Source organism: Hyposmocoma kahamanoa, unplaced genomic scaffold, assembly GCF_003589595.1.
Source record: "Hyposmocoma kahamanoa isolate Upper Pololo Valley unplaced genomic scaffold, ASM358959v1 94167, whole genome shotgun sequence".
Taxonomy (NCBI): Eukaryota; Metazoa; Arthropoda; class Insecta; order Lepidoptera; family Cosmopterigidae; genus Hyposmocoma; species Hyposmocoma kahamanoa.
Window position 1 is genome coordinate 1 of NW_020654902.1, and position 14,831 is coordinate 14,831.

A 14,831-nucleotide genomic window follows, 5' to 3' on the forward strand; every position below is an offset into this window, starting at 1 on the left:
TATTCTATACTTTTGATGGGTACATTTGGCGCTATCGCTAGTATATTTAGAAGGAAAATTTTGTAATTGTAAGTAAAAAGATATCTATGATGTTTTGATTTTTGACCTTTATGTTTAATCATTCTACGGGATCCATTCATGTAATAAGGCCACATCTGTAAAATTACAACTTTTTAGAAGGACGGTATAAAAATTCTATAGTCTGTCTTTTTTTAAGATGACACTTTATTGCCCAAAAGTGTTGCCCGCTTGCAAACAGCTAGTGATTGCAGTCGATTAATATTTCATCGAGCATAGACTGAATGTTGATTACGCTTATGCAATAAAACGTCTAACTTGTTCATCATCAATATCGGCCCATTATTCGTCCGAATTCTGGGCACAGGTTATTTGAATTGTCAATTTTTGTAAGTTCATTACATTAAATTCAGAATTATGTTCATTAAAAATACAAAAAGGATACATAGTTTAAAGTTTTTGGTTTTTATTTAATATAGATAAACAAACTGGCCTGTTTTTAATATCTAAAATGTATAAGAATAAAAATTGATTTAGATACTAGTAGACTAACTGTCAAATTACGAATAAAGAAGACAATAAACACAATTAGTAATCATTCGAACGTTTAATATTCACGATTTAAACGTTTTTGGCAAAATTTTACCTTTTTCAGTATTTATCGATAAAACTGTCGACAACATCTACATGACTATTTAAAATTTTATGAAAACTGGTAAACCTGCAAATGTCATTTTATTCAGTCTTAAAAAAACAGATCATACGAATACATCCGAAGTTAGTCCGTTCCTTTTTGTGCTTAAATAAGAGGGTTCTTAAAATTTCACATATACATAATTTGTTTCTTGATAAAAGTTTTTAACCGGCTACAAAAAAAGGAGGAGTTTCTCAATTCTTTTCTTTTTTGTATGTATGTTACGCGATAACTCTGGTATTTGTGAACCGATTTTCATGATTCTTTTTTTGTTGGAAAGAGAGTACTTCCATAGTGGTCCCATTTAATTTTGAAGAAAATCATCCACCTCCAAGGGGGCTGTTTAAGGATGAAGATTCATTTTTATTAATAGTGCCTAAATTTTATTATAAGGAGTAATTATTTTAATGGTTGATTTTTCTATTCTCCAATTCAAGGCGTTTCTCTCTCGTTTTTTTGGTTTTTTTAGTACTCTGTACTGAGATTATTATACGTGTGACATGTGGCATTATTATACCAATGGTATGAAGTTCAGGTACATATACTGAGCCCATTCCGATCTCACTGTCTTTATCTCTCCGTTTTTTTTTTTTTTTTTTTTTTTATACATGACAGGCAAATGACTCCACTCCACCTGATGTTAAGTGGAAAGTGGTATCCAAACGCGAAGGAACCTAGTTTCTCTTTCTTTCTCGACGTCATCCCAATAGGTACTGTCTGAGGCTCATTTTTATAACACTTTACTTGATTTTTTTTAACAATAATTAATAATAAAAACGCTTCTTTCCAAACGCCATGGGGTGGCATCAAACAAAGATAACAAACACTATAAATCTTATGACGTTGATAACACCATGATCTTACTTGTCTTTTAGGGGAGGGGACGGTTTTGATAGTTTTTATTATGGTGGTACAAATTAGATGTTAGTGGGATAGGTCTATTACGTGTCTATTTCTAAATAAATTTTAGAAGTAGACAAATTTAGCATGTACTAAGAAATGAATAATTATTTAAATAAACTAATTAATTGGCTCTGTGGCCGAACAGTTATCATGCTGGTCTGCCACGCAGAGGTCCCGGGTTCGATTCCCGGGCCGGGAGATATATTTGTATAGACTACAATTATTTATCTCGTGAGTTTGGGTGTAATTCGTGGTTGTCTATGGATGTGTCCATGCCACAGGGTTTCCCTACTGCGTGGCCATGACTGTGTGTGTTAAAAAAATTACAATCCAATATTATAAAAGCGAAAGTATTCTGTCTGGTATTTTCACACCTAAACTGCTAAATCAATTTTGATGAGTTTTGGTATAGACATAGGCGGGACCCAGGAGAAGGCCATTGGCTACTTTTTGTCACAAAAATAAATCTTTAAGGGGTTGAAATAAGGTATGAAGTTTTGTATGGAATACTAATAAAACTATAAAAAAAATTACTGATTCGATTGATTTTTTAAATATAATCTTGTATTACGGAAACGGAAATGTGTATTATTTGAATAGCAGATGATAAACTAAAAAAAATGTTTGGCCTTATATTTGAATAAGCACGTCTTCCTGTTTTAACACAGTGCTATAGTTGTAACATTTTGGAAGCCCCGCGCTAATGACACCCTGTGTCGCGGGCGCCATGGTCACACACATAGACAACCACAAATCAATCCCAAATTCCATTTATTTGCCACACGCACAAAAAAAAAACATATAATAAAACATGCAAATGGAAAATGCAACATATAAATAGTAATTTAAAACACAAAACTGTTTCTATGGTCACAGATGTGTGGAGAGGATTCTGAGTTCTGTATTTATGCTGTGCAAAACTTGGTTTGCACAACATTGATTTTCAGTCAAAACTTCCCTGGCGGGAGTTTCGGTCTCACGCTTGTGTGACAGGTAATTTATTAAATAAAATTAGCACAGACCATTAATTGAGCTATTATGAGGACCGCGAAAGTTGTAAAGAAAACAAAATAATAATAAAATACACAATAAAAACCGATAGCGATTGTTAATTTTAAAACAGAAGATAACATTTCCTTAAATGGTAAAAAGCGGAATAAAAAAAGAAAGAAAGAGTATAAAAAAATGTTTGAAGTTAAACAAAAAAATTCATAGATTTCTCATAGATGGCGCTACGACTGAAAGGTCGTTGAAAAACCAAATACAAAGACACAACGCATGCACATAGAAAAATTCGTGAGGCCCGTTGGTTCGTTCCGCGGCTTAGTTGGTATAGCGTCTGACACGGTAAGCTAGAAGACGTCGATTCGATTACGGCCGGATCGACGGAATTTTTTCAGTGTTCGACCTCTGTATTAATTATAACAAAGTAGTGGAGTAATTTCACAAAAAATAATCGAATATCAATTCAATAAAAAATTAAAATACAGCGAATAGCGACATCTCTCGCCAGGACTGGTAGCTGTAAAGGTACTAACTGGGCGATAAATCTTTCATAGATTTTTCATAGATGGCGCTACGACTAAAAAGTCGTTGAAAAACCAAATACAAAGACACGACACAAGCACGTAGAAAAATTCGTGAGGTCCGCACGATAAGCTAGAAGACGTCGGTTCGAATCCGGCCGGATCAAAGGATTTTTTCTGAGTGTCCGATCTTTGTATTAATAATTAAAATAACATTAATAATATACGTTTAATAAAAGTTTCCTGGGACATACTTTCATGTAAGGTTGTTTACACCTAAACTCACGAGAGAAATAAATGTAGACAATGCAAATATTTCTCCCGACCCGGGAATCGAACCCAGAATGGTAACTGTTCGGCCACGGAGGCAGTTAAGTATCTAGTAGTGAAATGGAACGTGTTAAAAAAAGTGTCACTGTGAAGTTTCCCAAAAGACAATTGTCTATGATACGACTACGCTTGACACTATGTATATATAAGTGGGGTCAGTTGCGATTCCACCCCTGTATCGAGGATGTTCCAAGGATTCTTACGGAGCGTTTCGTTTGTACATTTATGTTGTGAACGGCTATGGAGTAGAATTCACTGCCTGCAGTTCCCTGAACTGCATATTTCAGGGTGACAGGTGCATTGGCAGTCCTCTACAGATCTTTGCCATTTAAGACTCAATAGCACTGCAATTGTTATGCATAGGCGTGTCGTTTACAGTGTTACTTAGTAAAACTGAAGCTTTAACTTTTTGAAGAAACAAAAAACTCTTACTTTAACAAAAATTTCTTTTCCCGTTAAAAAGGCGCCTTGGCGACATTTAAATACAACATTTATTGGCACACAATATACCGGTTAACTGGTTCACTTGTTCTACACATAGTTTTTAAAGTAATTTACTACATTTTGTGATGCCCCTCACGATATGAAAGTTTGTTAGTAAACAAACTCATGAATGCTTGGTGTGGCTTTTTTAATTACCTATGAATTACCATGACCATCTACATACATTCTTCACATAGCCCTATTAAAAAGAAACATCCAAATAGATATATATATACATATGTACCACTATTTACAGTTAAGATTTACAAAATACAAGTTAACCATATTTTGTATTAATTTGCTATTATAACAATTCTGTTACATTACATTAAGAAAATTCTACATCTGGCAACTATTCTGACATTAAAACAAACTAAACTGTAACTTGTTGAAACAAGGTTGATATTTACATGAACGCTATTTAACTAGAACCCATTTATTCCGGCTTCTCGGCCGCCATTTCTTTAGATGTCATAAAGCGTGGAATGGAAGCGTGTAGATTTCATGATAGAAATACACTTTATTACGCGTTTAATTTTGAATATGTTTTTAACCGCTCACGCGATACATGCAGCCGTAGACGCATACCACACCTAGAGGTGCCGGTGATGATTTTATACCGATTTATCGGATTTCGAAGTTATAACAGGTAAAAGAACTAATATTAATTGCTATTTCGGTAACTACTCTAGCAAACCATAAAGTTTTTAATGCCTGGGTCTGTCATTTAAAAAAAATAAACAACTTCAAAAATACGTCACGACAATCGTGTGTGTTATTGTTTGGGCTGGTGATTTCGGTGTTTATTTACTGAAAACATACCGTAAGTAGCGTTTTTTAAGTTTACCCTGAATATAAATGTTTATAAACTATACTTTAAGGAGTAATTTCATGGTAAACGTTAGAACCACTCAAACGGAATATTATCATATTTATCCAAGTACACCAAAAATTTCATTAGTGCTTTTTAAGTGCAGGATTGGCGGTGTATTACTGCATTTTATTTGAGATGTTTTTGTTGGTAGTACGGAGGGTATTTATTTAGCAATGCAAAATAATAATTTTTATTTATAAAAACTTGTATTTAAACTGAATTCTTTTCTATTTTGCGAAACCAAATAGCCGCCATTTTGCGGTAGGAGGAGCGCATCGAGTGAGCGGTTAAGTGTTTAGTGCAATCTTTTGGTAATACGCGGAAAATTTTAGGCAAGGCGGTGGGAATCGGTCGCTTACCACCAGGCGAATAAAAAATAAGTATTGTAAAGATGGCTTTAAAAATATTGACTTCAAGTTACCACATACTCGCATTAACATTTCTACCCTCCTAATGCTTAACCCAAACTGATCTCTGTTTTCAACACAACAACGGGACCCTATAATTAGGGTACCGCATTGTACAGAATCATTTATTACATACGAAACCCACCTGGGCTCTGATGAATTATGCAATTATTAGCCTAATGATTTACCAAGAGATCCGGTGTAAATTATACACCCACCGGCGCTCTTATTGGAATAAAAAAAGTGTGAATATAAATAAATAAGCAATTGTTTCTTTTAAACGATGGTTGAAACCTATGCTGTGCGTTAGAGACACCGTGTGTCTTTAGGACACGTGACGTGTTAATATCTACAAATCTACAAAACTGTCATACGACCTTCTTAAAAACAAGTTTCTTCACGCGTAAAGAAAGAATTTGGAAGCAACGCAGAGCGACGACGGTAGCTGGAGGATCCGATGGAACTAGGAGCTGGGGGACATTGTGTCGGAACCCAATATTATCGGAGAAATCAAGTCCGCTAGACTCCGTTGGCTCGGACGTCTCGAAAGAATGACCAGTTTATAGAGTGGTAAAAAGGGCCTACATGAGACGTTCTAGTGATCAACGACTGGTTGGTCGTCTCAAATACACACGGAGGCATGAAGTGGAGAAGACATCCGCGTCCTGCACGAAGAGAATTGGCAGGAAATTGCACAAGATAGGACGCGCTGGCGCGAGCTCATATTTGAGGCCAAGATCCACTTCGGGCCACTGAAATAGCGAAGTAATTTTTCTTTCTATTTACACTTAAATTGGAAAAGCAATATAAACAAAACGACCTGAAAAAGTTTACAGAATGTGAAAAATCAGTTAACGGAAAGTGGGGACATCCTATAAATCGGATTCGACACCTCATTTTCCACTCTTAAAGGTGAAATATTTTTTCAAATTTGAATGGAACCATTACTAAGGTACCTGTAACAAAAAAAAATTTTTTGTAACAAAAAAGGATCATCGAAATCGGTTCGCAAATGTCGAAGAAATCTTGTAACACACGAAAAAGAAAACTATAGTCCAATTGAGATCGTTCTCCCAGTCCAGGTCAGATTTCTTTTCCCAGTCCTTTGGTTCGGGCTTTCAGAGGCGCCCGTTAGAAATCTTGGAATTATTCAGACTCCTCATGTTAGAGCTTACAAAACATTTGTTTACATTTCCCATATTTATTTATTTATAGTCTTATTTAATACATTAATTTTACTGTAGTATTTTATTTGTGTTAGTGTATAATTATTTACTTAATATTATGTATTCGTGTGTACATTTGATATAATAAATTTATTCTTGTAATTATTGAGCATGTTACACTCAATTTTATGATTTTTTTAGATTTTATTACTGACTCAGGTGCTAACTTACCTTTTAATTATTTAAAGGTTAGCGGAACAAATCCATTTATGGGATAAGCTCGCCTTTGTAAAATACCGCTGTTGTACATACCGGCACATCAAGCTACACATTGACGTATCTTGTTCCGTTGCAATGGAGGCGATTTTCGAACAAAAACGTGTAGTCTGATGTGCCGTTATCCGTACAATAAAGTGTTTAAGTACATAACCGACCAGACTCGAAAAAAAAAACAGTTGTTTTGGGGGATTTACTAATGATCCGCTAATTATGCCGGTGTGTGTAATTTGTATTGAATAACATTGTTAGCTGATACTTTGAGTGCAGTTGAGGTGGTTAGAATAATTATAAAGGTTAGTTGTATTGAATTAGTTTGCATAAAGAGTTCCTGTTTGCGTGTTTTATGAACGGAACTTTGACGATAAAATGACAATTTTTTTGGTAAAAGTATTTGAAACTCATGGCACGTTTTGATAATTTATATAAACAGGGAACTGACTTGATGGCCTCGAAGAGTTTTTCAAAATATATTTAGTGATCTAGACTGACATGAATTCATAATACGGTTTCATAGTCATTTTGAATCCTCAGAAACCCATGCGCAACGATGGGACATACATGTATGGGTTGACAAGTGTGCCGCCCGCATCCAGCAGCTGCCCACCTTTCTCAGGTCGTTGTCCTACACGTCCTACACTACGTTTTCCTTGACGTGGTCGCCATTCCATAACAAGTCTGCTACATCGGCGATCAACTCACTGTTAGTAATAACTAATAATAAATAAATATTAGACAACATCACATATGTATGTTGCTCTGATCCCAAAGTACGGAGATAAAGCACTTGTGTCATGGAAAACGGAAACAACGACGGTACCACAAACACCCAGATCATAGACAATATAGAAAAGTTGCTTTTCTGCATTGACCCGGCTGGGATTGAACCCGGAACAAATTCGTGAGGTCCGCTGGTTCGTTCCGTGGCTTAGTTGGCATAGCGTCTGGCACGGTTTGGTAGAAGACGTCGGTTCGAATCTTTTTATAACAAATTAGTGTAGTAATTTCACAAAAAATTATTGAATATCAATTCAATAAAAATTTAAAATAATTACAATTTCCAATTTTACAAATTAATTATGTCAAGAATTGTAAAAAGTGCGTCATAATCTTTTTCAATAACGTAAAATTATTGTTCTAAATATTCATTCACATTGTAAAATTTTATTACAATTTACATGGACATTTTTCTATTTTTTTCAACATTCTAATTATAATAAATTGAAACAGTGTTAATTCAAAATACAGTACTTTAGCAGCTGTACTTGCTAACTAAACGGCAGCTTAGTGACAAAATAATTTTATGAGATATTTTATAAAATCCTAACTCAGTTTTATCGTTAGAGTAAGTGCCGTTAAGTCGAACACTATTTTTAAACTAGAATTTTGTAATCTATCTTTTGCTATTTACAACAACTGTTTGACCATTTGTCACTTTACCGCGTTTTAGATTTAAAGCTTGAGTAAACTGCCACTGTTATGGTCAGGGTTGTCGCTTACCATCAGGCGCACGACTTGCTCGTCGCGTCACTTAGTCTATATTAAAAAAATACAGTCGAGTTTATAAGTTTTCGCGATTGTTACGTATTGGGAATGAAAGTAAATAGTTTCCTGTAAAGTGTGACCTGTAAACGTGAAATGCTTAATCCGCAAAGATGTGTAAGACTCTTGCTCAGCAGTGTAATAATGTATACAGGGTGTAATAGTTAATCCTAATTTTGTTTTTTTTTAACAATCAATTTAATTTTTTGTCTTTGTTTAAGAGGGAGCAGAGGAAAAATTCGTATTCTTCGATTTTATTTTAAAGGGGCATGTCCACTTTAAAGTTAAAAATAAAATATTGTATGAGTAACTACACGATATATTCAAGCATAGATATTAATGAGAAACATAAAACAATAAAGTTTCCTCGATAGATAAAAATCACGAAATGACCTCTAATTTTCACATTTTTTCGATTTATCCTCGAAATGCTACAGGTTATTAGGACAAAAATTAGATAATTAATTGTATTTATGCATGATCGACAACTGTCACTACGGATTTGTTTTTAATTCCTTTAGTTTTAGAGTTATCCCGCTAAAACGAATTTGGTACTTTTAATGCGCAAAATTCAACATCTCCTGTCGCATGTCACGCGAACTTCAGGCATATATTTGTTTCACAAATTTGGGCGGAGCCAACGTCAAAACTTTTTTGGCATACTTCTCTTAAATTCAGTCCTATTAAAAACATGTCCGAGTTAAAGAAAAGCGGGGCGACTTAACACAAGCGTTTAATTACTTAATAGGTTGGTCGCAACCACAGATAATGATGACTGTATTTTGAAAATGAATCTATTCTATCGGATCTAAATTGGATATATTTGTTTTTCTACTCCTTTCAATTTAATCTGTCAATAATTTAATAAACCATACCACAAAGGCGCTCTTTTTAGTTCTGTCTCAAAATTCTATTGTCTATTGTACTCGACACTGAACTGAAAAGTTTAAAAAAAAAGAACGTTGTATTTTTGCTAATTAAAATATCAAAATATGACGCTACTCGTAAACGCTCTCCTGCCTCCTGATTGCTTAAATTGGCCACAAACGTAAAAAAAAAGATTGGTTAAAACATAAGCTATAAAAATTCTCTTTCTTTGGCATTTTTGTTTTATAGCGTTTGTTTGGCTTTCTTTGAGATTGTTATCACGGATTGTTAACGAAATATACATTGAATATTGGTTTTGTTTCATTATTTACTCGTAGAAAATGTATTGTATGCAATCATTACATAATTAGGTCTTAAAATCCCGTACCTTATTAAGTAACGATTGCATAAAGTACTATTTTTCAAGGAAACAGCAGTTTTTAATAGCAGTAGAGGTCCTTGTGAAAGAATTCGTCTAGGGCAGTACTGCCACCTTACGTATTTCTGCCGTCAAGTAGTAATGTAAGCATTATTGCGTTCGAAGGGTTAACGGTGCTGTCATTGCTTGTGCCTGCTCGGTCTTTAGAGGAAGCCATCCCAATTAGTTCGTTCGGATAAATGAGCTAATTCGGTCTTTTAGTTCATTTTCTTCTTTTAGTTCCTTAGTTCAGTGGGATCTGGTAATTGGATGGCAATAGGTATCATTTCGGTCTTTCAAGGATACGGAATGCAATTATCCGTACGAATGATTTGTACATTTAAATAGGAATGTTTTATTGTTTTTTTGTGTAACCAACCAGTAATATCTAATATTGATACCAACAACCCTATTCTAAATTTACGAAAATAGAACATATTTCAATATGTTTGAGTCAGCAAAACAAATGAAAAATATGCGAGACAACAATTTCATTTCTCACTATAATATAATATCTTTGCCGCAACGGTATTCTGACACAGTAGTCTTTTTAAGTGCTCCTCGAAAATTATTATTTTGTTGTGTAAATATTGCAAGTTTTTTTATTCAATTTGTAAATTAATTGATTTTAACTATTCAAATCATTAAATAATCAGTTTTTAGTGCATTAACGAGTGTATTTTTAATAGATTTGAACAAAAAGTGCAAAGGGTCGTGTTGCCTAAACTACCCGCGAACGATTTGTGTGCTCGCGCTCCACAAGTGAAATTCGCCGTTCCGCTGCTTCTGTGCGTGTAGCCTAAGTGCGATAATTGCGTGCGAGCCCTTGCTTTGTGTGGTCACTCCGTTCGCTACGTCAACCGACAAAGAGCATATAACGCAGACGCGTCACGTACAGCGCTCAACCGCTCAGAGGCTTATATTAGAGAAGGAGTAAAATAAGACATTTCGGCAATCACAAATTACATATAAATATATTTATTCTTATTTTATTATTACAATGAATTGCTTGGCTTGTAACGGTAGGATAAACAGAGGTGAGGTATTAACCTGTGCTACCTGTAAAGGCAACCATCACTATAAGTGTTTAAACATGACGGTGAACACCTATACCGCCATTAAACATAACTGGGTATGCCCTACCTGTACTATGGGAGTAAGATGTGTCAAAGGCGACGAAACACCAACCCGTAGGCAATTCGAGCAGCGCCCGGCCAAGACCGATGACAATCTGACTTCCAACAGTGCCTCTAATAGCGCTGTAGATGGAGTAACGGGTTCATTGAATATTACAGATGCAAATATTTCTGACGTCTTACAAGAACTACGAGCATTTAGAAGCGATTTTGTCGGCATGAGGTGTGATATCCAAAAGGTAACTAACAGTATACAAGAATTAAACAAAAAATTTGCCGAAATGGAATCGCGCTTTAGTAACATTGAAGACAGATTAACAGCCACCGAAAACAAGACTGCTCTGATTCCTAGGCTAAAACAAGACTTAGATTCTGCTAAAAGTTCAATATCGGTTCTGGAAAACGAGTTACAGCAGCGGGATCAATTAGGTAGGATGAACAATATCGAAATATCCGGGATACCTACTACTGCTGGTGAAAACCTCATGGGTATATTACGGGCCATTTCAATTAAGATTGGGCACTCACTGGACGACCGTGACATCGATGGTGTCACGCGTGTGCGAAGGTTCGAGGCGGGTGTGTCTGGGGAAACAAGCAATCCGCGTCAGCCGGCCATTATTGTAAAATTTACTCGACGGCTGTGTAAGGATGCATTTCTCGCAGCGGTGCGCTCGCGACGTGGCCTAACTACTGCTGATGTTGGTCTCTCGGGTCCCTCGCTAAATCTGTATGTATCTGATCATCTCACCCCTCAAAATAAACAATTATTAAAACGTGCCAGACAGATCAAAACTGATTTAGGCTATTCTTATTTATGGGTTAGAGATTGTAAAATATTGATACGTAAAAACGAAAGATCATTCAAAGGTCATTGTTATTAAGAACGATGTCGACATATCAAAGTTAAAGTGACTCTTAATCTATAATTTTATATACTTAAGAGTTAAACAGCCGCATTTTAGGTTTTCTACCGTGGCTGATAAATTCATGAGTTACTTTGCTGTGATGTGTTTATACTGTATTTGTGATTTTTTGTTCAGTGATGTGGTTAGAACTATTTTGTCTATTCGTATGCAAAGCTCTCGTCCGCCAAAATATTTATATTCAATTATACTTAATAACATCCCATATTTTAATTTAATCAATCCTAATTACTATATTATATGTCATAATCAAATGGCGAAAAATAAATATGTGTTTATAATAATTAATCGCAATGTATCCGGAAGCTAAACTTCTGTTAGGTTACTATCAGAATGTAAGGGGCTTACGTACGAAATCTCATAATTTTCTATCCCAAATAGCTGCGACTGACTACGATTTTATATGTGTGACCGAAAGCTGGTTGACACCCGATTTCTATGACAGAGAATATTTTGATAGCAGGTATGTAGTGTTTCGCTGTGACCGCTCGCATGAGGAGAGCGGTGCGACGCGTGGCGGCGGAGTGATGGTGGCAGTGCGCACTAAATTGATGCCGTTGCGTCGTAACTGGCCTACCCCACCGCGCGCCGCTTCCGACTGCGTTTGGTTATCTATACCTTTAAATATAGATAATAAATACCTAAATATCGCCTGCATTTATATACCGCACGGGCCGGGGTACCGTGACGCGCTGGAAGGTTTTTTTAATTGTGCGAGTGATATATTTAATGATCGACCAAATGACATATTTTTGATTGTAGGCGATTTTAATGTTTCTGAAGCGGTGTGGCAGGGGACTCCTACCTTCAGTAAATTGTTGCAAAAAGGTGGAGACTTTGCTGTAAAAGCATTGAGAGATTTTTTAGCGTTCACTAATTTGCAACAGTTTAATGGTGCGTATAATGTCAATAATCGAATCTTGGACCTAGTGATGAGTAATATTACTTGTAAAGTCATGAGTTGCTCTCAACCCTTAACCCAGGAAGATGCCCACCATAAGTCAATTGAAATTTGTTTGAATATTGATAATTTTAAAACTTTGAATTCATTTCCTACCTACAGTTATAATTTTCATGCAGCAGATTTCGACTGCCTTAACAATGAACTGAAAAATATAAACTGGCTTAAATTATTTGAAACTTTAAACTTAGATGAATGTGTATCAAAATTTTATGAAATCTTAAGAAATGTTATTGCGAAATTTGTTCCTCGAAAAATTATCAGATCCTCGGAATCCTGCCCTGTATGGCATACTAAGCCCCTAAGGAAAGTCTTGAATGAAAAAAAGAAATATCACAAACTATGGAAATTATATGGAAATCCCTTGGACTATCAGTGTTTCAATATTTTGAGAAGAAGAGGTAAGCGAATGGAAACTGAATGCTATAATAAATACATACAATACACTGAAAACAAAATTCAAACAAATTCCAAGTACTTTTGGACCTACGTTAAAGCTATTAAGGCTACCAGCGGGCTACCGCGGACGATGTTTTATAATGGGAAAAGCAGTAGTGACGGAAAACAGATTTGTGACTTCTTTAATGAACACTTCCATTCAGTATTTGTAAATAACACTAGTCAATCACTACCTAATCGGAGGGCTATTCCTTTGAATTGTGTTTTAGATATTGGTTCGGTGGAGATTAACCCTGAATTAGTAAATAAATATTTGAAAAATCTTGACGTTATTAAGGGTGCTGGGCCGTGGCATACATCCTCTGTTTATTCGCAGGTGTGCGGATACTTTAAGTTTTCCACTAACTTATATTTTCAGATTGTCTTTTGACAATGGTTACGTACCACAAGTTTGGAAGTGTGCTTGGATAACACCTATTCCTAAAGGTAAGGCATGCGAGGAAGTCACAAATTATCGGCCTATTTCCAAATTATGTCAGTTTGCAAAGATACAAGAAAAGATTGTTACTGATCAACTATTTGAGGTTGTACAGCGCGTCATTGTCCCGAACCAGCACGGTTTTTGTAAGAAACGTGGTGTCGAAAGCAATTTGATAACATTTACAGAGCTTATATTGTCAGCAATGGATGAAAATACTCAAGTCGATGCTATATACACAGATTTTGCAAAAGCGTTTGACAAAATTTGTCATGATACACTACTTTTCAAGCTCTGGCAACTCGGAATCCATGGTGACTTGTTTCGTTGGATACGTTCATACATAGGGAACCGTAGTCAAGCTGTTGTACTGTGTGGTTACCGTTCTGCATATAAAAATATTCCCTCTGGGGTACCCCAAGGATCTCATTTAGGACCGTTATTATTTATTATTTACGTTAACGACTTGACAAAATCCATTAATCACTCAAATGTGTTACTATACGCAGATGATACAAAGATATACAAAATTATTAAAGACATGAATGATTCTGCGTTACTACAAAGTGATCTAAATGATTTTGTTGAGTTTTGTAATAGTAGCAATTTATTTTTGAATTTAAATAAATGTTTCGTAATTTCTTTTACAAGATCAAAAAATCCAATAGTATACCCATATAAAATTTGTGGCCACGATCTGGATCGCGTTAGTGAAATTAGGGACTTGGGTGTGGTAATGGATTCCAAACTTTCATTCATTCCCCATGTAGATAAGATAGTCGCAAATTCTTACAAATTTTTAGGATTCATATTGCGTGTGGGAAAACCTTTTAAAAATGCTTCTACTTATAAACTGTTATTTAACAGTTACGTGCGAAGTAGACTTGAATTCGCAAGTCCGGTTTGGAATCCTCACCAACGGGTCCATCAAGATAAAATTGAAAAGTTACAAAGAAAGTTTGTAAAGTCCTTAGATTATAGAACCGGTAATCAACACATAGATTATGAATCTTCCCTTGTATTTCATAAAATAAGCACCTTGAGACAACGTCGCGATATCACTGATATCACGTATTTGTTTAAAATATTGCATAATATGGTTGACGCCCCTGTTCTATTGGAACAAATTTATTTTCGAGTACCGCGTAAACAGGAAAGAACAAGCCGTAAAAAATATCTTTTCGCCTTAAAATCAAGTAAAACTGGCTATGGCAGTAATAGTTTTATAAAGAGAGCATGTGCCTCATATAATAGACAATTAGGTAGTATAGAATTATTTAATATATCGTTAATAAAATTTAAAAACCACATCACTGACCTTATATGTGCTAATGTTGACTAAAATAGTGTAGGTAATTGTTTTTTGTAATTTTTGATTATTCTTTTGTATTGCTTAACTGGTTGTTTGCTACTTTCTATTATTCGTG

The 14,831-nt window shown here is 35.2% G+C and overlaps 1 protein-coding gene across 1 annotated transcript; it reads left to right on the top strand.

Annotated features, from left to right (window-relative positions):
• The first annotated feature begins 10,597 nt into the window (after window positions 1–10,597).
• On the top strand, window positions 10,598–11,524 carry LOC113238061. The gene has a single exon (XM_026474783.1). The coding sequence runs from the start codon at window positions 10,598–10,600 to the stop codon at window positions 11,522–11,524; it is 927 nt and encodes a 308-aa protein (XP_026330568.1).
• Window positions 11,525–14,831: the final 3,307 nt, after the last annotated feature.